The 26,507-nt window shown below is 39.0% G+C and overlaps 1 protein-coding gene across 3 annotated transcripts in view; it reads left to right on the top strand.

Moving 5' to 3' along the window:
• Positions 1 to 26,507, top strand: part of LOC121953508 (apoptosis-stimulating of p53 protein 1-like) — a 71,440-nt gene that overhangs the window by 10,466 nt on the left and 34,467 nt on the right. For 2 of the 3 annotated variants that reach the window (XM_042500668.1, XM_042500670.1), the window contains exons 1-4: positions 1,192 to 1,501; positions 8,564 to 8,711; positions 11,944 to 12,051; positions 16,342 to 16,403. In XM_042500668.1, coding sequence (XP_042356602.1) covers positions 1,370 to 1,501; positions 8,564 to 8,711; positions 11,944 to 12,051; positions 16,342 to 16,403 — 450 coding nt within the window. In that variant the 5' untranslated portion in view covers positions 1,192 to 1,369. Of the gene's footprint in view, positions 1 to 1,191; positions 1,502 to 8,563; positions 8,712 to 11,943; positions 12,052 to 16,341; positions 16,404 to 26,507 lie in introns of those variants that run through there. The other variant, XM_042500669.1, reaches the window with a different exon arrangement.

Raw genomic sequence — 26,507 nt, 5'->3', positions numbered from 1 at the left:
GGTGTCAGTGTTGACCCTAAGTGACCTGATCGGCTCCAGCTCTTCTGGAGTCAGAGCTAAAAAAAAAAAAGCTTTGGCATTGCAACTGTCTGGGACTTTTAAAGACTTCACAATTGTCACATGCTCTAGATGATCAAGAAGTTAGTTGTATCATAATTTCACAAATCTGGTGATGTATAGAATACTTACTGAAATACTGTACAATATTCAGTAAATGGCAAATGTTGACATTTTTGTCAGGGAAGACAAGTTCAAGCAGTGAGAAAACATTTTCCCAAATTATTTCAGTGATTTGAATGAGATCAGACTTGACGACTTGATTTTTTTTTTTGCAGATGCAAATATGCTGTTTACATGGACTACAAATATATGAATAAAAAGTATTGCAATATATGCATTTAATATGAACACAGTGTACAAAATAACCATACTTTTTAAAATACTGTAAGAGAATTAATATAAAGAAAACATTATGTTCACAATACATACACCCTTTTGAAAGAAGCAGGATTACTGTTTTAATGGAGCTGTAATCAGATGAATGGTATAGTATAAGTATTAAAGATATATATATATATATATATATATATATATATATATATATATATATACACTCACTGTGCTCTGCTTCTCTCGTCTATCAATCTGATCAGCTCCAACCAGATCAACTAATCAAATTATTAACCACAAGTCTCACAAACACTGATCTTGTTCGTACAAGATAATTAAATAATGAATATTTTTTAAAAAAGGGGCTCTGTACAACAAATATAGAATATAGGTAACAGATAAATATATAGAAATATAGAAAGACAAACTAAACAGGGTGATTTGCTGAACCATTGACTAGTCTGTGAGGCTTCTCAAAAATTACATTGAAAGCTGATGAGTAAGATTCTTCCTCTGGACTCACATGATCTTTATGGCTCTGACTTAATTATCCCAACAATAAAAACAGAAACACCTCCATAGGTGGACGGTGTTTATGGATCCTATCAGATCTGTAATAACAACAAGTATCAGGTCAATATCACAGTCTGCTCCCACTAACAGCCATTACAAGTGTCCAAATTCTCTTTCTGAGTGATCTCCCATCATCCTCCCCTCCTCACTATCTCTCCCTCTCCTCATATTTACTGAAAGGCGACTCCCTCCCTCCCTCCCTGGCTGACACACACTCTTATAGTTGTGTTTCCTACCCCTGCGCACACATACTCTGACATTCACACATTTCAGATACACACTCTGCTACAAAGACCTCACTTTCTCTGTCTGACACTGCTAATTATCCAAATACCAAACACACACATGCACACGGCGCACATACACACACACTCTACTGTGTGTGTTCTTGCTCGATGGTGTTCCAATGAGGCGTTTCTTTGGGCTGGTGTTGGAGCGACTGGTGTTTGTGTCTAAAAACCTCAAACTAAGTCAATGCAGGAAACAGAAGAAAAAGAAGAAGAAGAAGAAGGTCAGAACCACCAAAACCAAACCCTCGGTGAGTGACGGAAACAACAGCTACACTTTATATTCACTTAAATTTATTTTTACATGTCACAAAAGATTGATACTTACATTGGTGTGAGTTTGTATTCGTACTTTAACCGATACAGTTGGTCAAATTAACATTTTAAAATTGACAGCAACAGATATTATTTCTCCCTAAAGTTACCACATGTGGTGAAACGACCCAGAATAACTAATAAAGTGAGCACTCGTGTTATTTTTGCAACAGACACACTGACTGGGAGGACTGTCTCTCTGCCTGCATACAGTCTCACTTTCTTTCTTTGACTATCTGTCCATCTCTGTCTCCCTCTCTAATGCCTAAAATAGCCAGAGTCACTCCATTCAACACCAGGGGCAATTTAGGAACCACAACTCAATCTGCCTCTGTGTGTGTGTGTGTGTGTGTGTGTGTGTGTGTGTGTGTGTGTGTGTGTGTGTGTGTGTGTTCATTTTTTGTGAGTCATGTTCACTGATAGAAAGTTTTTGTGACGTTGCACCTCTTTCCTTATCATGTGCTTAATGAAGGGCCTGTGTGGCCAAAACATGTTGGCTTGATTTGATTTGAACGAGCCTTGATAAAATAACTTTTTGTCCTAAGAAGAGTGCCTTGGTTTAGTCCCTTGTTTCAACATTTTTCACATTTTTTAACCAGAAAGCACCTTCTAGCCCTCCTATTTAGTCTCCATTGCCTTTGCAGAAAGTTTTTGTCGTCATTGTTGTGAGGCTATTATGTGTTCTGTGATGTCTTTTTAAAGGTACGGTGTAACTTTTATATATTTTTTATATTTGCTGAAATTAGGCTGTTAGGCAAACTTACGGAACTGAAGCGATATTTCAAAATGTCGATAAAACACAGTTGTGAGATGACAGCGTTTCCACTGATGTTCTGCGACTTCTTCTCTCACGATAACATTCCAGTAACCATGGTGATGGATGTTCAAACACATTAGCAGGTTTATTGCTATTGCAGCCACCACACTAGCTGTTATTATTTCCAATCCAAGGAGACGTAGGCGTGTTATGGAGTGATAATGGGAAGGCAAGCCCCTTATACGTGGGAGCGGTCATGTATGAGGGATTTCTGGGAGCTGATAGTCCACGATTTCACAGAGGAATTGTGGATTCAAATCTTCCAGATTATCTGCTCCACTTTTGAAGAGTTATGTGATGCAATAACAGCTCTTGTAACAAATGCTGCAACATGACGGAGCCAGTTCCTACTGACAAGCGCATAGCCATAGCATCATGTGACCTGTAAAAGCCAAAAAAGTGCCTCCATTGCAGTTTTGCAAAATATGGCTTTTTCACATTGCCTGAATACCACCTCATCTTTTTTGCAATAAATGGGAGTTGGTTGGGTTTTTGGGTTTTTTTTCGATTAATTTGTGCAATTTGAGGGCTAATGGAAACCCGCCTACTGCCACTATATCCACACAGTAGCACAAGGCAGATAATCTGTGAAAAAAAATTCCTCTACCACCTTGTACTGCTTATAATGGCATTACCACACATGAATGACAACAACCAGTCAGAGCCGAGGCGTCTCTAAGGCAGCTGTCGCTCATGTCAATCGCTGCTCTTGAATTTAGGTCAAATTGTCAAACTAAGCAGCACAGCGGTGATCAAATACAAATCAAAATTTTGTTACTGCATTGTGTACTTCTTGCCTCATATGTTTTCAGAATCATCTTTTAGTGTACTGTTTAGCTGTAAAATGAGAAAGTTTACAACCATAATTGGGACGTGAGGTAGGAACAGTGGAGAAGAGAGGGGTGGATCTGACTGCAGAGGACGGTATTGGCAGACAGACTGTCACTCAAGTAGCCCCACCCTTAAATATGTGTAACTGCAAGCCATAATGAAATGTAAATGGGTTAGTCACTTAAAAATTCTCCCCCTGTGCAGTTGTCATGAAGGGTTACATTAGCTATAGAGACCAAAATATTTTTTATACCAGGCTGTAAACATGTTTATTTCTGCTGAGAAGTTTGGCATTTTAACATGGAGGTCTATGAGAATTGACTCTGTTGTGGAGCCAACCCTCAAGTGGCCATTAGAGGAACTACAGATTTTGGCACTTCCGCATTGGCTTAATTTTTTAGCCTTGGAGATTGCTGCTTGCTTTTGACCTATATAGTGAGGTCTATTTATGTAGGGTGATATACTGTAATGTACTCTGTATATTTGAAGTCCACAGTGGGTGTTAAGAGCAGATGGAGTTTCTAAAATGAGTTAGGAGGATATAGATTTAGCTGCTTCAGTGTCAGAGTCTTGGTGTTGTGCAGACAAGGCCTTTTTGCACCAAGTCCACGTTTTTTAAATTTTGTCGTCTGACAAAACGATTATGCACATAAACTTGATTGAGTCCAATGCATTTTATTTTTCTATATATTTTTCTATATATTGCAAAAAATTGCAATAGGAGACAAAATGAAAAGAAACATTTTCTCCCTTGTTTCACGCCCCTGGAGGTACCTCCCTTTCTGGTGCCACTTTCTCCCTATGACTTACATTACGGTATTATGGTAAACTTAAGAAGATAAGCTGTCCTCCCTCTCTGTGTCTTCACTGTAGCCGTCTCTGTCTGTATGCTGTCTTTGTTCTCAATAGACTCTTTCTTCTCATCATCATCATCATCCACCTGAATCTTACTGTCTAACCTCTTGAGTGAGCTATCTGGGTTATGAAATGATACTGTGGCACCTGTTCCTCTTTGCTGTTGCACATTAATGTGACCTGCAGGTAACGTCCCATTTCCTTCACTTCCTCTTGGAGAAAGAACTCTCTGAAGGCTTTTGATGAGAGCGAAAAGTCAGAAAATTTAACCTGTTCTGAAAAATTCAGGTGACGGATCAAAATTTTGGAGTCAGCAGCTGGGTTTTCATTATAGATTCGCACGAACTTAAGCCATATTTTCAAAAATTTCAATAAAACACAATTGCGAGATGACTGCATTTCCACTGAGTGATATTATGCCACTTCTCTTGCGATGTTACGTGACTTTCCTCTGCCAATAATGTTCCAATGACCATGCAGATGGATGTCCAAAACATTGCAGGTTTGTTTCTATTGCAGCCACTCAAATAAGCCAAACTAATATTGCCGTAATTTCTTTGTCTCGTATAAGAGTTAAGAAGATCTCAATATCTTCCTCCGTCCACACATAGAGCCATGTTTTATAGAATGTCATGTGACTTTGTTCTATTTCTTCTTCTTCTTTGGGTTTAGTGGCGGTTGGCATCATTAAGTCGCATTAACGGTTAACCCGGTGCTGCACATCATATGAGCTAAAAAAGCCAAAAAAGTGTTTTCATTGCAGTTTTGCAAAATATGGCTTTTTCGTATCGCCTGAAATACAACCTCATGTGAGCATAAAATCTTTTTTGCGATAATTAGATGTTTATACTAGCCGTATTTTGTATTCGCAGTTTCAGTTTGCGCAATGTGAGGGTGAATGGAAACCCGTCTCCTGTGTTTCGAGGCTCCAGCTAACATTAGCCACACAAATGGGAACATGAAGCCACAACCGTAAACCTTGGTTCTTGTAAGCATAAGGCCAAACTATTCTCCGTCTTTCCTTTCTCCATTTTGGAACACTTTGTCGATACTGCCATGTGTTTCATTTTGTTCATTGTCAGACTGTATTAGACTCTCTCTTTTTTTTAAATGCCGTCTTCTTATTTTGGCTTTGTTTTGCAGTGCAGAAAGTTTTTGGCAATGCTGGAATAACAACTTTCTCTGCAGGATTCTCCGCCATTGAATCAGGCATGCACATCTGCATTTGTAGAACAGCCAATAGGAATGCCCTCTCTCTGAAATCACCTGTGATTGGACAAAGTCTCCCGTCATCGGCTAAATTTTCTAAAAACAGAGTCAAGAGAAGGTGCAGAAGTCTAGTTTTCTCTCCAACCACTTGAATCACAATATACCCAAAATTTATTAAAGGATTTTGGCCCAGAGATGCCAAAATAAAACTGCCTACCTCAGCTTTAACTGAAAGGAAGACTATTATTTTTGCACTGGTTTTCCCCAAGAGAGGACAGAGAGAATAGTTTATTGCATGTGGAAATGAGGAATGGCTTCTTAATTGTACTGAATGAATCTCTCAGGCTGATGAGTATCTTGTTGCATCTGCCATCAATGAGAAAACCACCCTGAATGATTAGATTATGTGAAACAGCCTTTGATCTGTGCCACCAGGCCCTCCAGTGTAACAAATGCTGTTTGCTACCGTGTAGAACAGAAACATTACAGCCCTCGTGAGGCCACGATTAGCCTACTTTAAATGATTTGTGGGCTAGTAAAAACCCCTGCTGTGCCTGCTGGGTTTGCATGCATGTGTGTGTGTATGGGTGTTTTTTTTTATATTGGTGTTTGTGTGTGTCTAATCCAAGCTTTACAGAATGTGTCCCTGCTCAGTCTGTCTGCATGCGACCACAGATTACTTCACATGATCTGGGACAGGTGTATAGAATACTGTGCTTTAGTGTACAGTATAGATTTTACATGTGTGTGTGCATCTGACTTGCGTGTGCGTGGCTAGTGGACAATGATTTGCGTGCGTGTGTGTGTGTGTGTTTGTTTGTGTGTGAGTGTGTGTGTGTGTGTGAGAGAGAGAGAGAGAGAGAGAGAGAGAGAGAGAGAGCGAGAGAGCAGGCAACATTGAGATTAAAAGTGTATCTGTATCTGTGTGTGTGCGCCTCCGTGTGCCTGTGTGTTCCTATCCCAGATTACCCCAAATTTATCTTTCAACCGCCGACTGACTATCTTACATGACATCACCAGTGACATTGGCAGTGACATCACCGGCGATAACACAGGATGTCCTTTTCTGATTGCTATTTTAATCTTTTGGGTTGCAGAATTTGGAGGATTTGATGACAAAATGATTTCAGAGAGGATCATTACTACCCAGCTGATACTCCAAAGTCAGATATTGATGTGTTTGATGTGTTTCTGTGGTGTGTGTGCATTTGTTTATTCAGGTTGATCTGTTCTCGTTTTTGTCTTAATTCTTGTTTGATTAGATCAAGCTGTGTATGGTGAATATTGAGGCAGAAATTGAGAATGTTCATGTTTAAAATTAACCTTTTTATTTTTTTTTTTTTTTTTACAAAATTTTAAAAAAATGGGGTTGGAATTGATAAGTATTCACTTTCTTCTGCTCCTTTAAGGACATGTTTACTGAATATGTTCAACTAAATATGTTGCTGCAAAATTTAACCACTTTTGACGACTTGAGAATCTATAGAAATGGTCAGAAATCCTTCAAGAATACCACGTTAAGACATCAAAACACTGTTGGAAAATCCATGCTGTGATTTGGTGTCAAAAACGTTGGAATTTTGTGTAATTTCAGCATTTGAGTAGCCAGCTCTTCTGTCCTTGACATTGCTCAGAAAACCCCTAACTGTATATATTTCTGTGGAAGCAACATCCTTTAAATTGTAATTGTGTAGATTCATGAGGTAACAATAGGTAATTTTAAACATACTTCATGCTTCGTTACGTTGGATACAGTGGGGACTAACATCATTACACATGAATAAAATTTAAATAAAATTAAATCTCAGTCTCAGCCCTTCATATCCATTTATGGAATTCCAAGACTGTTTATAGACCTGAGTATGCAGAAATGTTCATGTACACAAATTTAAAATAAGACATTTGTACTACGTGCAACAAGAAGAAGGAGTAGAAAGAATAAGTAACGCCATAAAAAACTCATCCCGAAAACTCTTTCATAAAATGTAACTAAACCCAAGCAATCAACAGTTGTTCATTTGTTTGCATTGTCTCTTGTTTATCTGTTTGTTTGTCTTTTTATTTCTTATTTTTTTATTTCATTACTTTTTTAAAAGCATATTTATATTCATAATTGTTGTTTCTTTCTTACTTCTATCCAAGATTGAACCCCATATTATTGCTTTGTTAGTATGTATGCACTGAATGGTGAATAAAGGGTTAAGAAAAACAACTGCATGTAGCATAAAGTGGGCATATCTTTAAAGAGGAGATATGTTGGTATCAATGGATCCCATTTTCATGAAGTTATCTTGAGTTAAAAGGTCAAGGCACAGCTTTGACAGTGGTCATGCCACTTTTTCTCTTGCCAAAATTTAGCTTGACTTTGAAGTGTTATTTAGCCCCCTTCACAAACAGCTAGTTTGACACTTTTGGTTACAGTAAATGCCTTCGTTGTTTCATTTCAGGTGATACCACCATCGTACAAATACATACCAAAAACTAGATAAACTTGATTTCGGAATGTTTCAGCCTAAATGTGGTGAGATAAGATTAGTTTTGATTTTTATAAATTGAGAGCAGGTCAAACCTTTGCCCTGAGCCCAGAGGGAATTGTATGTGTGTCTGTGTGTATACAGGCAGGTATTGATGTGTAATTAAAGCTGTGATCGATGTGTTGTTAAGTCAGATGGACTGTTGTATCTTGTTTCAATCTGCTATTATCAGCATCTGTTGAACATAGTCTGCTTCTTTTTCTTTCCCACAGATCTCAGTGGCCTTCTGCTCACTTGACATGAACATATGATGTATCTTGATGTCTTGAAGATTTAATCTGATTAATTTCACATCTGCAGCCCAGGTTGCTATGTTGCTTTACAGGCCAAGTTGCCTTAAACTTCCTGGATGTAAATTGGTTGTTCCTGATTGGATTTAATGCAATTTCTCTTGATCTATGTGGAGTGGAGACACTCAGCATTCACACTCTGTTTGTTATTGTATTTTTATCTGTTTGCAGTTGACTTGTTTATTTAAGACCATCTTCACTGTGTGTGTTTCACCTTGATTTTTCACTTTGTCCCTGTAATCAGTCAAGTTGCTTCCTACTACTGAGATAAGAACAACGCTGTAGTTATCATTGATGTGTTGGTTGATCGGTTAACCAATTGTTAGCTAAGTTAGTTAATTAATTATACCTGATCCCTGCCGGTAATCAGTGAGAAATACTTGTTTCCATATTCCTGAAATATGTAAATAAAGTGGTAAAAGTTAAGACACTTAATAAGTGTGTTTGTTTCTATGGTTTCAGGTGATCCTGACAGTTTACCTCAATGACACGCAGCAAATGCTAACTGAGGTCCCAGTTACTCCGGCAACCAGAGTGATTGACGTGGTCGAGTACTGCAAAGAAGCCGGCGAGGGGGAGTGTCACCTGGCTGAAGTATGGAATGGACATGGTGAGTCCACTAAGGGTGTAGATCACAAGATTAATCACAACACGATTTTATATTGATTCTTTGTACAATTCTATGTTTGCTGATATCACAAAGTCAGCCACGATAGGATTCGATTTAGTTCAGCCCTAGAGTCCATCCATCCATCTAGATGAGATTAGTAACATTTTGACAAAGACATTTTAATATATTTAAAACATCTTTTAAAAGACAGGACTGATAACACAAAGGAAGCAAGGTAAAATAACATTTTTAAAAAGTTTTCATCTATACAGATGATAAGATATTGTACACATAAATGACACGGTTCTCCATGAGCATTCAATTTGCAGGATTAGTTTGCTGCAGCACCTGCTCATTTTAAAAATAAAATGTTATATAAACTGATATTAATCTAATCTAGTTTTTAAACACACATTAGGCGGTGATTGAATTTATTTAATCATATATATCCACACATTTTGGTTTGTTGAACATTAATGCAGTAAAGCATGAACTAGACTTGGGCATTATCACAGTATTATGGTATACCAGAGTATTTAGAAATTCTAAAGGAGGGCACCTGGTGGCTCAGTGGATAGAGCAGGCACCCCATGTATAGAGGCTGCATCCTCGCCGCAGCGGCCCTGGGTATGACTCCGGCCTTGGCCCCTTGCTGCATGTTATTCCTCTTTCTCTCCCCATTTTACACTTGTGCTGTCCTACAGATTAAAGACAAAAACGCCCCAAAAAATATCTGGAAAAAAAAAAAAAAAAGAAATTCCAAAGGTATGTTTTTCAGTACTGTCATAAATACATGCACTCCGCTTTCTATTAAACTCATTGTATGTAGTGCACAGCATGCATCGCCAGAGCTCAGTCTCTGGTCATTACTGGTGGAACAGGGAGCTGAGCTGAAAGGCACAGTGACACCTAGGGGAGGAGGGAGAAGTTAAAGGACTGTAAACAGCCGGCAGACAGCATCATAGAGAGAAAAACAGCATGTTTTTTTACCTGTACCTTGGTAAATTACGGATTTATTTCGACCAATCAGGAGCTGGTAATTGTTGGTTAGTGCTGCAAACTTATACTGACTTAAACCCTTTACCCCAGTGAAATTTCAGGAAGATATGAGGATATGAAAAAGTAAGATTCTGCCCAACCCACTGAAGGTGCATTACGACGTGATGATGATCATAATTAATATTGTTGTTTTGCTGTGTTCAGTCAGATCTGCATTTCTATACACACATGCACAAACCTAATTCATCACCATGTCCATTACTAATATAATTACTGTTGACAGCGTCTTTGGAGTGTTTTGAGAGCATTAGAGTATTTACATGATCATAATCTGGACTCATATGACAGGATAATCACAGAGTGACTCGGGCTGAGATGGTTGCTTGCTTTGAAGCTGGTTGTAAACACAGTCAGACCTACATCGCCGCTACACCTTGTGAAATCAATAGTCCTAAGTGCCCTCTGTATACAGTATGCCATTGTAAACTCAAATAGACCAGTCCATCACATGGACACACTGAGAGCCACTGTGTCCATTAACGTGTGGCCTACATTCATTCAATCATAGCTGTTGAAGTAGTGATCCACATAACAACACAGTGTGTTTGTGTAGCGCTGGGGTGTGAGCGAGCGGTCAGACAGCCTATAAATGGCTCTGATACAGGACTGTTTCTTGCAGGGAGATGCTGTGAAGCAGCACATAATAGATGTTGGTATAAATCATGTTGCTGTGTGATGAGAGGCCATGCCTCAAGGCCAGAACTGGCCTCACAGCTGGTGTGTGTGTGTGTGTGTGTGTGGGCGTGAAGGCTTTGTCTACATGGTTGTGTATTGTTAGCTATAGATTGGTGTCTGTGAGAATATTGCTGGAGGGTGGTTGACAACGCTAGAATACAATGACTTTGGCCTCTTTATTCATATAAATGTGTGAATATTGACAGACATACTGACAAGTTTGAATTATTAGATAAAAAATATGAATAATACAAATGATTTTATGTCAGTCAAAGTGTCAGCCATTAAACGCCATTTTTTTTGTGAAGTTGTTTAACCCATTGTTTGCCGTTATCATGGAGTGAGCCTTTTAAAAAAAAGAGGTATAGAAACTTAAGTGAAAGCTCAACCCCAGTATGGAGAAACAGGCAGGAAACTGACATGTAGCTTAGCGATGTAGTGCTGTGGATGGGGGCGGCGGCAAAATATATTTTAGCTACCTAAAAAAATCTATATCAGTTAAAGTGTATGCTATATTAAGAATATTTTGACTGCGTCACTTTGATGCAGACAGCCTGTTTAAACAAGTAGAGGGATTAACTGCTTCAGTTCCCCATCTATGCTCTCATCAAAGCCACCAGACTCCATTGAGAAAAACAGCATTTTTTTCCCTGCCAATTAGCAGGTTTATTAGGAAAGAAGTTAGATGGAGTCACCTCAAAAGAATCACAACACTCTTTGTGTTTAAGGACAAAAATGACCAAAAAGGAGGAAGAGGTTAGACTTGTTGTTTTTTTTATGTCAAAACCAAAAAAAAATGCAAGGCACACTGTTAAAAGTTACAAAGCCTTTGATAAATGGGCTTGATGCCTACACATTTCAACTTACAGTCTTCATCAGGACAGTATTTTTGTTAATTGGAAAGGTAAAAATGGTGCTTCTATCAATATTTTTATATTAATGTATATAATATTAACCCTTTGAATCCTGAGCAAATTTGCTTGATTTTTCACAAAAACATGGGAGGAAGGCATTAAACAACAAAAATGAAAAATTGGAATAGAACAAAAAATGAAAAAAAAAACCAAAATAAATAAAAATAAAAATAAAAAATAATAAACAAATGAATAGTACAAGAACATTACCTGAAAGATAGTGAAAAAAAGAAAGAAAGGAAGAAAAATAATGTTTTTATAGTTATAGCTAGCTTTTATAAAATATTCTTCTAAATCTATTAATGTCTTACAATAGATGGAACATTTCTTGCTAAGTTCCTCCTTGCCCTTTTGCCAGTGTTTTTGAAAGAACTCACACCAAGTTGCTCAAGGTTCAAAGATTTAAATACCTTTGAAAGGCATCTGAAATAAGAGAACTAAGATGTTGCTCCAGTTTTCAAACAGTTAATATGCAGTATATTAAATAATATCAGTCATCTAATGTACGTTTTCTCTGGATAATATCAAAAAAGACACTCTGTTAGGCCTAGCCTAACATCTTCTCCCCCTCTGTCTCTCCACAGAGCGCGTTCTCCCTCAGGAGGTGTTATTGTTGGATCTCCTCCAGCAGTGGGGAGCCAGGAGGCCAGAGGTCAGCTTCTACCTCAGACACTGCCCGTCCTGGACACAAGGTGCAGTAAAACAAACACACTCTGTGGTGATTTCACCCAGACTTCTCATATGAGTATCATAACTCACTGACAAGAACAGTTTTCACAGAGATTTTTTTTCAGTATTGAGGGACAATCAGTCCCATGTAGAAAACACACAAACATAGAGAGCTGGTGGTGTGTGTGTGTGTGTGTGTGTGTGTGTGTGTGTGTGTGTGTGTGTGTTTGAGGTTTAGAGGTTAGGTCAGTAATTACCCAGATAAGATGATTAGAGTTAGAGTTACATAACATGACCAGGGTAAATTTGAGGGGGAGGGGGGGACAGAGACGAGGATGGAAAAATGTTTGGTCTGCGGCAGAAATGTCAGGTGATAATTTGACTATAAAACTCAGTTAAACCTTTGAAATGTGGAGCGAGATCACTTTTCTTGTGCTGCCTTCAGATGCCTTTCAAATGTATTTAAACTTTTGAACCCTGAGCAAAATGGTGCAATTTCTTTCAAAAACACGGGGGAAAATGGTTATTGGCAACTTGGTAAGAAATGTTCTACAAATTACAGGAAATTAATTGATTTAGAAAATTATTTTTAAAAAGGTAGGACAAACTGTATAGGGAAAAATTATACTTACAACGATCATAATTATGTATTTAAAATTAAGTTACAGAATCCCTATGATTTTTAGGCACTTTTTCCATTTTATTTCTTGTTTATTTTAATTTATAAATACATAAATTAAAAGAAAATATATATATGTACACACTCTCACACACACACACACACACACACACACACACACACACACATATATATATATATAAATACTTACATTTTCTGGTAATTTTCTTCTACTTATTGTTTTTTGGATCATTTCGTCTTTCTTTGCTCATTGCCTTCTTTCCATGTTTTGAAAGAAATCACACCAATTTGCTTAGGTTGCAAAGGGTTAATCAACAATTATACTCAACCAGTGGCATTGATGCCTATCCAAAATAGCCACAGTAAATTATTTTCTTTTAAACTCATCCAGCAAAAAAAGAATACATTAATGACTGTGTTTATTAGTACATCCTCTTGCCCAACACAAACAACAGGCGGCTGCCACTGTGACAGCGTCACTGTACTGTAGAAACTGCTGTGTTTAACTGTCTGCTCCCTGCAGAGACAGGACAACCTCACCACCTGCTGGTGCATTCAGTTTGTTCCCCCATTGATTAAAAACATAATTTCCTGTCATTACAATCCCATCATTATCATATGCCTGTGAACTGCCAAGTCTATTTTGAATAATTAATTAGTCATAACACTTTTTTTCTCTTAACCCCTTGAAACCTTGAGCGGCATCACTTTTCTTCTGCTGCTTTCAGATGCCTTTCACAAGTATTTAAACCTCTGAACACTGAACAAATTGGTGCAATTTCTTTCTAAACAGCAATGAGCAACTGTCTAATAAATGTCTCACAAATGACAACAAACTAGTAGCTTTACAAAGTTATTTTTGATAAGCTAGGAAAAATGTGCAGTAAAAAAAGAAAAGACATAGTGGAAAACTGTACTTATAATTATCATAATTACATACTTAAAGTTATGTGACAAAATCATTATATTTTAAGCACATTTTTCAGGTTATTTCTATGTTCATTTTTAAAAAAAAATTTTTTACTTTTTTATCTCAATTAAAAAACAAGGTAAACTAATTTTCTTGTACTTTTTTATTAACTTCTTTCATATTTTGGGTATGTTTCTCTTTTTGTTACTAATTGCCTTCTTCCAATTTTTAAAAAAAATAAATAAATAAAGTCAGTTGGCCCAGTGACTAATAAGATCTTCAAGTTGACCAAAAATTAAAATAGGTTAAAACTGCATATGGAAGGGGATGCTGCCTTTACAAGGATGTCATTTATTCACTTAAAAAATTATTATTTTCAAATAATGTATGTAAAGCAATTTCATTGGGAATTAAGTGTCGGCACCAGCAAAAATGTCATACCGATCATTTAATTCTCAAAAAATTAAAATGCTATCATAATATCTGAGCTTAAATCTTTCAATGCTCCACTTGTTCTCATTCCTATCAAACGTTTGGTCGACAAAGAACAAATTTGAGCACAAGTTTCTATTCCTGCCGTTTCCCGTCCAGTCATGCTTCATGTGCCAGCAGATCAGTAATAGGTTTAAGAGCAGCACGGTGAGATCAGATGCAGATAAAAAGAGCAGCAGTTCATTTGGCCGCCTGCTGTGGAGAGCTTTTCCCCCTGCTCCTCCAGCACTAGACTGAGATACAGATGTGGTTCTGATTTGAATGAGTGTCATCCAACGTGTCGGACGCTGGTCGATTCCCCCCCTGCAGCACACAAACTGTCCCTGCAGTTTGCTGCCAACTGGTGTTTGGCTCTTCACATTAATATAACAGCTTCTTAAACCAGCCAATTACTCTCCAAGGACCCGAGCAACACGTTGCCCTGATGTACTACCCTCTCCCAAGCTTATTTAACATCATCTGCCCTCTGTGGCTTATTGAAGGTGCCTGTGGCTAGTTTGCACCTCCCACACAAGGACACGCTCACACTGCTCTCCTCCCATATAATCAGCCCGGTAATTGAGAATGAAATGTTCGTATCGGGATGGAACAGAGGTGATTCATTAGTTGTAAGTGAATCCAGGCCCACCACAACTAATAAATTAAGCATGTTATACGATGGCTTCTCTGTCAAATACAGTCACTATATAACTGCTCAATTGAATGTAAATGCTGTATTAAGTTCTCTCTTGAATGTAAGATACTATTTTATCTGCTCAATTGAATGTTAAGTACTGCATTGACTGCTCTATTGACTGGAGGTGAAACTCAGAGCTGGTGGGGATTAGCCCAGATTGAGCCTGTCTGGTCTTAGTAGAATTAAAAGGAATGATGCTATTTATAGATTGTACACAGAGAGAAAGGTGGAGCAAGGTATAGATCAGATAAGGGAAATTCCACGTTTTTCTTCCACTCATAATTTAATTTCTTTTTGCCTAAGTCCATCTGTACATCTGTCCGACCAATTCTTGTGCATGCAATAACTCAAGGACAGCTCAGGGGAATTCCTTAAGATTTGGCACAGATGTCCAATTGGACTCAAAATAATAATGAGAATGTGGTCGTCAAAGATCAAGGTCACTGTGACCTAGTGTCCGGCTTATTCTTGTAAAGGCAGTATCTCAGGAAGGCCTTGAAGAAGAGGTAATTTCCTTTTAGATTTTGGTGGCCAAAGGTCAAAGATCAAGGTCAATGTGATTTCTTCTGTGTAATTCATGTGAACACCTGAGAACAGATTCAGGGATGTTTTTCCAATTTTGGCACAAATGTCCACTTGGACTTAAGGACAAAATGGCTGGAATTTGGTAGTCAAAGGTCAAGGTTACTGTGATCTTGCATCTGTCTTATTCTCATAAACATTATATCTTAAGAAGGCCTTAAGGGAATTTCCTCAAATTCAGCACAAACGTCCACTTGGACTCATGGATAATCTGATTAAAGAGTTTTGGCCATAACTCAAGAATTTACATGCCAGTTACAACAAAATTTCACACAAATGTCTATGTGGATAAAATTATGAAGTGATGACATTTTATATCCAACTTCAGTGTGACATCATAATGTTCTGCAAAAACACTTTTCTAGCTATTACTCAACGCAACTGAGTTGCAGAGGCATACAAATGTGAGGTGCTATTTCTGCTTATTTTTAGCCATAATTTTAAAGCTTCTTAAAGATGTTTTTGATCTTCTGTTACAGCTTTATATATAATCAGCATAGAGTCAATCTTATTGCAGCACCTTTACCTCTGTGTTTCAGTCTTGTCAGGCAAGTTGCCAGCAACGTCCACTGCATCCTGAAGAAAGACTGAATATAAATAAGGACAGGGCTAACAAGGACACCTAAATACAATAACACTTTCCACACCAGAATACATAACAGAATACTGAGTCAAGAACATGATTGATATGAAAAATGTAAGGATATGTATATGCACTATGAAGAAATGGTCAGGGTATTAATATATTTACAATACATTAACATTTTGATGGAAATAGTGAACGTGTGATTTATATGAAGTGTAATGCAAAGTGATTTTTCTCACCTTAAGACCGACATTGCCTCTTTTTTGTCTTGAGTGTAATTTACACACATTGAATGGTTAATAAAGGTCACGGCAGTCAGTCACATGTTCCTGCAGTCTGCTAGGCTGCAAGGCTCCACTCACCTATGCCCGTTTTCATTTCAATATTTCATGCTTAGATTTCACTTTCATTGTTCATTTATATGCAGGAAGTCTGCAGCCTTTGGAGCAGAGCTGGACCACAGACGCAACAGAGAGTGCTAATGACAGGGTAGGTGGGGACACACGTGCGCGCACGCACACACACACACACACACACACACACACACACACACACACACACACACACACACTGGAGCTGGGCTGGAGCTGCAGGACAGGCAGTGTTATGCATCTCTAATTAGTTCAGTCTCAACATCCAGGACCTATTGTGGATTGTGTATATAAAGATCTCTACACTGCAATACATTGTGATATTGCTGAAAGCTTCAGTCTGTGTCAAACACTTTCAGTATACACCTGTTGTCTGCAGTAAAGGCCGGCACCTGAATTTATCCTGCTGTGATAAATAGGCCCATACACACATATGTATAAATGTGCATTCAGAGCAAGTGAAAAGTCCAATTTGCCGATTACTATTGTGTCCCGAAACCTTAATGTCCACAATACCAGTATCTTAAAGCCCAGACGAAACAATATTCATCAAAGCCTTTGGTTTACCTTTGAGATATGATAAACTTATTGCCAATACAAGCCCCCTTGAAACTGAACAAATAATCTATAAAAAAAAATACTTTAACATTTTGGGACAAAAGAATGAAATAAAGCTACAGCAAGGAGAAAAATGTGTCAAAAATCCTAGATGTCCCTACAATGTAAAGGCTATGAACCGAGCGGGAACTTCTGCACATACTCAATGGGCTGCATTCTGAGAAAGCAAACCTGGAAGCTACAAACTTTTTTAGTGTATACGCCAGTTTAGCAGTGCCATTGGAATGAAAAAGTTCCATCTTGGCATCCGGGATGCAGGCTGGGGTGGTGGATGGGTCACAAAACATGAGACTTTCTTCTTCTTCTTTCTTTACACCTTTTCTTTCTTTACATTAACTTTTCCTGCCTAAACCTATTTTACATGACTTTACTTTAAGTACATAACTTTCCATTACGTAGCTATGTAATGTAATTCATAGGGTGCTAATTTGTTAATTTTTATGCAAATCACTGTATAAGGATACAATGCTGATACACTCTCTCACACACACACTCATGTAAATGAAATGAATCCAAGACTTTACATTTTAACACTTCGATTTTTATGTGAATGAAATAAAAAAGTTATAAAGTATTTAATGGTGACCTTTAAGAATGCTTTGGCTGTTTCTCTGTTTCCCGAAAATATTGAAATATTCCTTTAATATATCTGTAAGCTGCTTGTTGTGATATTTGGCACACTTCTGATATAAAGCATTACAAGCTTAGTGTTAGAGACTGGTAGCCGCTACATAAAACCGAATCCAGTGTGCAACCAAATAGTGGTGTTTGCATGTTTTATGATCTTAAAGTAGCCTCATTTAATATAGGGAACGCAAATAATATAATATAATATTTTGGTGCACATGAGTGTTTACACACGTATTTACAGCATGTTGTATTTGCATAATGGTGTCTAGGTATTTGTCTGTGTGTAGTCTGGTGGATTAGCACATGGATAAGTGACAGCTATGATATAATAGTTATCTACCAGTAAGAACCATGTAAAAACACACACACACACACACACACACACATGTTCATACAGTATAATTACAATAATTTTATCCACAGCCAAGGAAAAAAGAGAAAATAGGAATTAGCCTTCTGTCATTGCCGTTAGCGAAACATGTTTTGCTAGCTTGCTTAGCCTGTTATCTTCCCCACAAAATACTGAGTCATGGGGTAAAAAGAGCAGCTGAGCTCATGCTAGCAGCTATTTATTTATCACTAACAGCTATTTTCAACCATGCTCGCTATTGTGTTTAACCCCAGGCCAGACTGCTTTGTTCATGACGGTCGGGCCTCGGTTAGCAAGTCACCAGCCATGTTTGCGTGCATGTCTCTGCGTTGGCCAGTCTGCTGGTTAGTCAGCCAGTGTGTGTGTGTGTGTGTGTGTATGTGTGTGTGTGTTGGTCAGTCAGTGAAGGTAGGATTAGCTTGGTCCCATGACATAACCAGGCTAAGAGGATTGTTAGCTAGCCAAACAGCTCCTCCTCCTCCTCCTCCTCCCTCTCCTCTTCCTCTCACTTGGTGCACTTCTTCACAGTCGTCTTGAGGTCTTTCTTCGTACTCTACCTTTTACGCGCAAAAACAAAGAGTTTGAGACAAGACAGGAGCGAGGGGGTAAGTTCTGGGAATGTGTTTATTCTCTGTAGGTGTGTGTGTGATGCTCAGCAAAGTGTGTGTGTGTTTGGTTTACACTTTCAACCCACCTTACACTCTTTTGCCTTCTTCCCACATCAGCTTGTCATACATAAAGAAGACTTGAGAAACTTGAAGTAGGAGTGAATGTAGAGGTGACTTTGAAATGGAGTGTCTTAGTGCGCTTTACTTTCTTTTCCTTTAAAGTTTTTTTTTTTCAAGTTGTTTTCGTACTTTGTTCATAATCCAAATTACACTCACACACATTGGCAGGCAGGCAGTTTGTCTGTGTGTCAGGGCGGGACTGCTGGCAGTGTGTTTCTGCACTGTGTGTGTGTGTGTGTGTGTGTGTGTGTGTGTGTTAGTGGCACACCATCAGAGCACAGTGTGTGTTTAGGTCAGTGTGGTTTCAACTGGACGGTGTGGCGTCTTTGGGCCATTTGTGTTTGGACTTGACAGTGTTATTTTGTGTGTGTGCGTGTGTGTGTGTGTGTGTGTGCGTGCATGTGTCACTGAGAGATGTGGATGCATGACTCCATGTCAGGGTGTGACTTGCTCTATATAATCATATCCAAAAGCTTGCAGTTACTCACTCTGTCTTTCTTTCTCTCTCTTGCACACAAATGCACGCACGCACACACGCACACACACACACACACACACACACACACACACACACACACCAGACGATGCCTTTTATTCCCACAAAATGATGTACACATGACACTGCTGACAGTTTTGTGTGTGTGTGTGTGTGTGTGTGTGTGTGTGTGTTGGTGTTCAGCAGTTTCAGATGTTATTCAACACAGTCATCTCAATACTAAAGTCATTACTCATTGCAGCGAAATGCTTTTTTTAAATATTACTTAAACAACTGCAGAAATTCAGAATAAGTCAGTCTTCCCTCCTTTCTTTACACAGAAAATCAGTATGTGTTCTTGTCATTCTTTTACTGAAAAAAAGCCAACTACAGACTTAGTGTTAAATAATTGACATTTTCCATTTCTTCAGGTTTTAGATTCAGTTTTTTCTGTTGTTACAATGCTGTAGTTAACATGTGATAAGGTTTAGGCACAAAAAACACTTGGTTAGGAAAAGATCATGTTTTGGTTTAGAATACTGATTTTTGGTGCCACATTCACTTCGGAAATATGCTGATGTTGCTTTAAAATACCTGAAAAAAACAGCTGGTTTCAAACAGTAGTCTGCTTCTCCATTATCCACATTTACCCCTTTTCCACCAAAATTGTCATGTGTTAATTTCAGACTGCTTCCCCACCGCATGTGAACACACTCCGCTGCAGAAGATGAGTTTGTCTTTCTGTCAGCTTGTGTGTGCATGTTGGGGTTTTGTTGGTGTGTCTTTGCAACATCACTGACAGGCAAGAGCACAGGTAAACAGTAGACAGGGGTACGAACAGATGTCTTTGAAAACTTTCTAGTGGTTTCTTCTCTTTCTACTTATTTAGTTTTTCTTTTAAACTCGGTGCAGGCTAATGTGAAATACTGTTTTAGCGCAGCTTAGGAGGAGATGGACAGTAATTAGTGAAGGCACATCATTGAATCTCGCCGGTTAAGGAGCTGAAATTAGGGCGTTAACGTGGGTGTTCTGTCCCCATCAGTGTCGATCGGAGTCTGGGGTGATAAATACCCGTGCTTACTGCAAAGTCAATTGACCCGGGTGTGAATGCCGATCGTAGGCATTGCATCAAAAAGCCAGATATTAACTGGTGTTAGTGGGTTTTTTTTGTGCAATAGGAATAAGGCTGTTGAGATACAATGGATTTCTCCAACTCAAAGAACCAAAGTCCAAATGGGCCCCGCACCCATCTGTCAACAACTAATAAATGCATTTTTAAGAAAAGTTTTCATAATAAAAAAAAAATACAATTATGCTGGGTGCACATCATGAGATTGTACTGTGCTTTTCAGACACTATCCCATTGCAGTATGGTCACCCAAAATGCATTTTAATGCAAGGTGTCAAGGGCTTTTTAGAAGGTTTGGCATGATACTAATGCAATGTAAGTATCTGTTTTTGCAGAAAGGTATAATGCCAACATCTCCTTCTGGTGACTGGGCTGGAAAAGGAGTAGGGATCCTTTTCCCTTTGTTTGCCCACAGTGCATAATCAGCTATTAGTATGTAGTGATCTGGTCAGAGCCCAGCTGGATTTTAATGAGGTGGTGGAATAATTTGCACAGAAATTTGTGAGGAACAAATGCTCCCTTTAAAGTCAGACAGCTCACAATGTTACTGTATTTAAGCTTGTCTAATGAATAGTGGGTTCATTTAACAGGTTCCAGGATCAGTGCTTCGGTTGGAATTCATGTTTAGAGTTTTGTTGTCCTGATTGTGGCAGACTAAGGGCATTGGATAGAAAATGCATCTTGTTGTTACACTTGTAGGCGTGCTCAATCTCTATGAGTTTTTGAACTTACAAAACACATCTGTCATATATCAAATGTCTGGTATATTTTGATGGTAAACAGCAGGTAGATGGTATAAGGGGAATTTCCTCAGAAATGAGTAACTTTCTGACTTCATCCCTTTCAGTTTGAGCAAGTTTTTTATGCGTTCACCCAGGTGATAGCAATGGTCGGCACTGTGTTTTCTGGTTGAACATATGTCCGGAATTTCTTCAAATTTGGCACAAGGATCTGGTTGGATTTCAGAATGAACAAAATATATTGTAGTGGTCACAGGTCAAAGTCCAAGGTAACGTATTTTTTTTGTCCATTTCTTTCTCATTATATCTCAAGAAGACCATGTGGAAATGTCTTTAGATTTGGCACGAACGTCTACTTGGACTCAAGGATGAACTGATCAAATTTTGGTGATCAAAGGTTAAGGCCACTGTGACCTTGCATCTGTCACATTCTCATAAACAACAACAATACCTCAAGAACTTCTTCAGAGAATTTCTTCAGATCTTGGCACATACATCCACTTGGACTCAAAAATCAACTACATAGATGTTGGTGGTCAAAGGTCAAGGTCACTGTGACCTTGCGTTTGTCATGTTCAAAGGAACAAAATATTTCAAGAAGGCCTTGGGGGGAATTTCTTCAAATTTGGCACGAATGTGCACTTGGACTCAGTAATGAACTGATTAGATTTTGGTGTTAAAAAAGTAAAGGTGAAGATTTCTTTGGCCTCACCAAACAAGTTTTTGGCCATAACTCGAGACTCCATGCATTGATTATGACAAAATTTAACACAAATGTTCAGTTGGTTAAAAAGATGAAGTGATGACATTTTATATCCCAAAGGTCAACTTCACTGTGACATCATAATGTTCTGCAAAAACTATTTTTTGGGCCATTACTGAATGTCATAACTCAGGAACAGACATTTGGTTGGATACTGAATTGAAGACATTTATTTTGAAACCGTGATGGTTCTATAGATCACCTGTGCTGCCGGGTGTTTTAAAATTTGTCGTTTACAGCAATATTTGAAGCATTATCAACTGTCATGGATACACGAGTATTGAAACGGACATGGATGTAAACTGAATCTATAACTTGACCGGTTTGCGGAGGCATACAATTGCAAGGTGGTAACTGTAGTTTCTACGTGTTAACCTAAATGATAGTGTTGTAACGTGGTTTGATTAATCAGAATAACCAACTATTTAGGACACAGGGACAATCAAAGTTGACCCTTATGGACAACCATATGAACCTCACACCCAACCTCAGAACGAGCACATAGACTGTCCTACATTTTGAGTGAACACGTGCATACACACACTTAAGCCTCAAGTCATTTGATCCAACTGTGTGTAACTCTACCCCATCTACCCCTCTACACAGCTGTGTGAGAGCTCTGCTGAGGGATATATTAAGAAGTCAGGTTTGTCTTTGTTTTTGTGTGTTTGTGTGCTCTTGACAAAACACACATATATCAGGGGTTGTGTTAATGCAGATCAAGATGAATATTTTCACTTGATGTCATCAACAGCGGTGCCTTCTGTAGGTGTATGATTGTCTGGGTTCAGGGACGTTGGCGGACTCGAATCACTAGATGTGACCAAAGTTTACTTTGCTGATGCAGTGAGAAAAGTTTAAATGTCATAAATATCATGTTATATGTTATTCATACATCCAGGGCATAGAATTTGAAACATGAATTTGTAAGGATTGAAGTATATGTCACATTTTAAGGCATTTATTGTTGAATCTTGACAACAAGTCAAGTGAACTTTTTGAAAATGGACAAAATGGAAAAAAAAATCAGATTTCTTAATGTCACATGCTGTAGTTGTTGGGAAGTCCCTGTTTGGAAGAAATTGCAAACAGGGAGGATCTTGCATTGGAAGATCTTGCATTGTGAATATTCCCTAAATCCCTAAATTGTTCTGTTTTTTGCCAAAATTTGGCCGAGGGGAGGCCCAGAACACGTGCTGTTGATGGATGAGTTGCCGGAGGTGGCGTTAAAAGACGTGACCTCTCAGTTACTCGATGATCTCAATAACCAGCGGGCCACCCTGCTGTGTGAACGCTGGTCACCGCAGTGGTTCTGATAACAGAGTTTTCCCCTCTGGTTGGGCCAGGGCTTCAGGAATGTCTGCAGGCTGTTATTATAGATTAGGAGGAATATTTTTACTGGAGGCGTACAGCAGATGGGAAGGAGATGGGTTTCATTACTGGAGGGACGTATGATCAGAACAACCTGTCTGTGTTTTTGTGTGTGTGTGTGTGTGGTATATGTGTGCTTAACTCAGAGAGTGCACACACTGTTGGGAAATACAATACACACACACTGGGAAGGTCAAATATCCCCATATGCTTCAGATTATAACTGTGATGGCAGAGCAGAGCAGTGCACAGCAGCACCACACGATGGCTGTGGTAATCATTACAATGTAGTTACATGTAGCACATGACTATCAGCTTTTACAGTTCTGTCATACAACTATGGCAAATTGCCCGGAAATGGTTTGAAAATCTGTTGACACCAATATAGTAGCAGAAAGTACCAAAAAAGGACTTCTTCAAACAAAGTCCACATGTTTTCCTGCTTATTCCTTTGTGTCCATAAGTTAACCTTCACAGTAAGTTCCTACATGCTGAATTTGCAGCATCAGTCTCACTGAATACAGAGCAAACAGTGTGCAGACTTTTCTGTGTGTCATGGTCTGTTTATGCCGTATTAAGAATTTGCAACTAAAAAGCCTGTAAGCAGCTCTACCAGTGTTGCCAGCCTGATCAGAGCCTTCAGCCTGCCACAGCTGTCTCGCCTGGGTCCAGACCTTTGAAGCTGACCCATTCGTCTGGCATCTTGACATGAAATAGCGATTTCTCGGTCGCAAAACAATCGATCCAAGAAGCGCTAGGGGGTGGGAGTGCTAACGCCATTATCATGCTGTTGTCAAGCTGTTCTACAAAGACGGCGTGTCTTCTCAGTATGAGCCCCAACATAATGATTTGTTTTTACTTTGCTCTGGTCCACTACTATAGGAATACTTCATTTGTGTCTCAAGTACTCACCTTTTGAATTTGTGAAGAAAACTTTGTTTTTCTCACATGCCTCCACAGTGAACGAAGAATCCAAAAATGACAAACGTTCTTCACTCTTCTTCTGAAATGAAGTATATGGTGGCCACGTGCAACAACAGCAAAACTTTATCAAACACATCTGTTTACAAGCAAGTGTCATTTATCCAGTCGTATGCTCAAAACTTCCCAAACACATACATTTTTGGTTAAACCTTACTGTTTGCGTACCTGGTCAATCACACGCATTTGAACTCTGCTAGTGTACTTCATTGAGTTGTTGAGGTGCTTTACTTGTCCTTTCGTGAGATCATTTGTTGATTGAGTTGAGTTTTGCTGTTGTCAAAATTTGATGCAGACACTCCTTATTTCAATTCCTCAAGAATGTTCATTGTTTTGGGATTCTTCATACCACATAGATGCAGGCCAGAAAAAGAAAGTTTTCTTCAGAAATTTTAGGTAACACAGGATGAGTAACAGATATACAAATTAAAGCCCTTCCAACTTTTCCAAGATAATTTCAAAACCAGGAGTTTCAGTAGTTTTAATGAATTTGAATGTCCTTGGTGTGAAGGTTTTTTGAAGCACCCTGAAGGAAAAAAAGAATCCAATTCTGTAGGGATCTTGAAAACTTGAATAGTTCAAACATATCAGTTTCAGCCTAAAAACCTCCTGAATATAAATGAAAATACCAAATTTCAATACTACTAAAAATAGGTTTACTATTTACTTAAAAAAAACCTCAATGAGTTACTTTTAGTCTAATTGGTTTAATAAAAACAACCTACAGTCTGGTCTTACAAAACTGTAAGACATATGTTTTAAATGTCCAATTACTGACTTTTCTGCATCGAGACTTAATTTTTCAAGAGAGCATTGCAATAGTGAATATGTGCAAAGTCATACCTCATCAAAATGAACATGACTGGTTGTTTTTTCCTTATAAGAGGTGCCAACTTTTCCTAGATAATTTCTAACCCAGGAATTTCAATACTTTTAATGAATCTTAATGTCACTGATGTGAATGCTTTTTGAAGGAAAAAAGAATCCAATTCTGAACGGAACTTAAAAACCTGAATAGTTCAAACATATCTGTGTCAGCCTTTAAAATCTCCTCAATATGAATGAACAATGTCATCCAATTTTAATACTAGCAAAAATGTGTTTAACATTTAATTTAAAAAAAACTCAGTGAGTTACTTTTAGTATCCCTACATGTTGTGTTTGCAAATGTCCAGCCAGCACACACAAAGCCGGCTCACACCCACAGATTCCTGCAGCCAGAACAGCAGCACTGGCAAAAATTCCAGTCTGCTTTCATTACTGGATGTGTGTGTGTGTGTGTGTGTGTGTGTGCGTGTGTGTGTGTGTGTGTGTGTGTGTGTGTGTACATGTCTGTGTGTGTGTGTTATCTGAGTCAGACAGATGTGTGTCTGTTTCAGAGTGAAAGAGAAAATGTGTGACGCAGCATTTAAGTCACATGTCGCTGTGTGTGTGTGTTTGCGTGTTTGTGTGTGTGTTGGTGTTTGTGTGTGTGTGTGTGTGTGTGTGTGTGTGTGTTGCAGAGAGCAAGACAGAGAAAAAGAGGAGCTCAATATGACGCAGCAGGAGTCAGTTGTTACTCTCGTGTGTGTCCATTTGCATGCACATACATGTCTTGCGTTTGTCGCTGGACGCGTCCAGCGGGGATGTGTGCCACGAGATCACTGCGGCCGTTAATCTGCCAGCATCATCATCACCACCATCCTCATAATAACACACATCTGGAGCAGGAGGCAGGGGTTGATTGAGAGCAGCTCGTCCCCCATCAGGCTGTGGTGCAGTGATTTCCCTTCTGAGAGAAAGTGGGAGAAGGAGAGAGGGAGGCGTGAGGGGGGAGAGAGAGAGAGAGAGAGGGGGATGTCGCTGCAGCAAAAAGCCAGCTGCAGATGGATGACTGAGAGAAAGAGAGATGGAGGGATGCAGATTTAGAAAGCGATGGAGATTAAGAAGAATGGAGGAAGGTGTGGAAGAAGGGGGCGTGGAGGGAGATAGAGATGGTGAGAGGTGTGAGAGGAGAAGGATGGAGGGAAAGAGGGAGGTACAAAAAAGGGATGGGGGTGACTTTCCCTCCCTCTTTTTGCACCAGCTTATAGGTTTACATGTTTGTTTACTGTAGTAATTGAATACAGTGTCACAGTAATGGGCTTTACACGTCATATGAGAACACACCAATGCTGGAGAGAGTTTGGATGAGTGAGAAAGGTGGAGGGAGCGTGGGCCGAGCAAGAGAGAGAAAGAGAGAGGGGGGGGGGGGGGGAGTGTCGTAAATCACAGCACATCACCGGGTGGACGAGAGGGAAAGTTGTGATAAGGATCGCTCTCGTTTCCCCCCCTCTCTCCAAGCTTCCCTCTGTCAAGCCTCTGGCAGCGTTTTTCTCTCTGAAACCGTTAAAAAAGGTCCGCTGTTCTCCTCTGAGAGTGCTGTGAGGATGGAGTGG

This window comes from Plectropomus leopardus, chromosome 14 (assembly GCF_008729295.1).
Source record: "Plectropomus leopardus isolate mb chromosome 14, YSFRI_Pleo_2.0, whole genome shotgun sequence".
In the NCBI taxonomy this organism is placed as follows: Eukaryota; Metazoa; Chordata; class Actinopteri; order Perciformes; family Serranidae; genus Plectropomus; species Plectropomus leopardus.
Note: the sequence above shows the minus strand (reverse complement) of the source record. Positions and strands in the feature narration are given on the sequence as shown.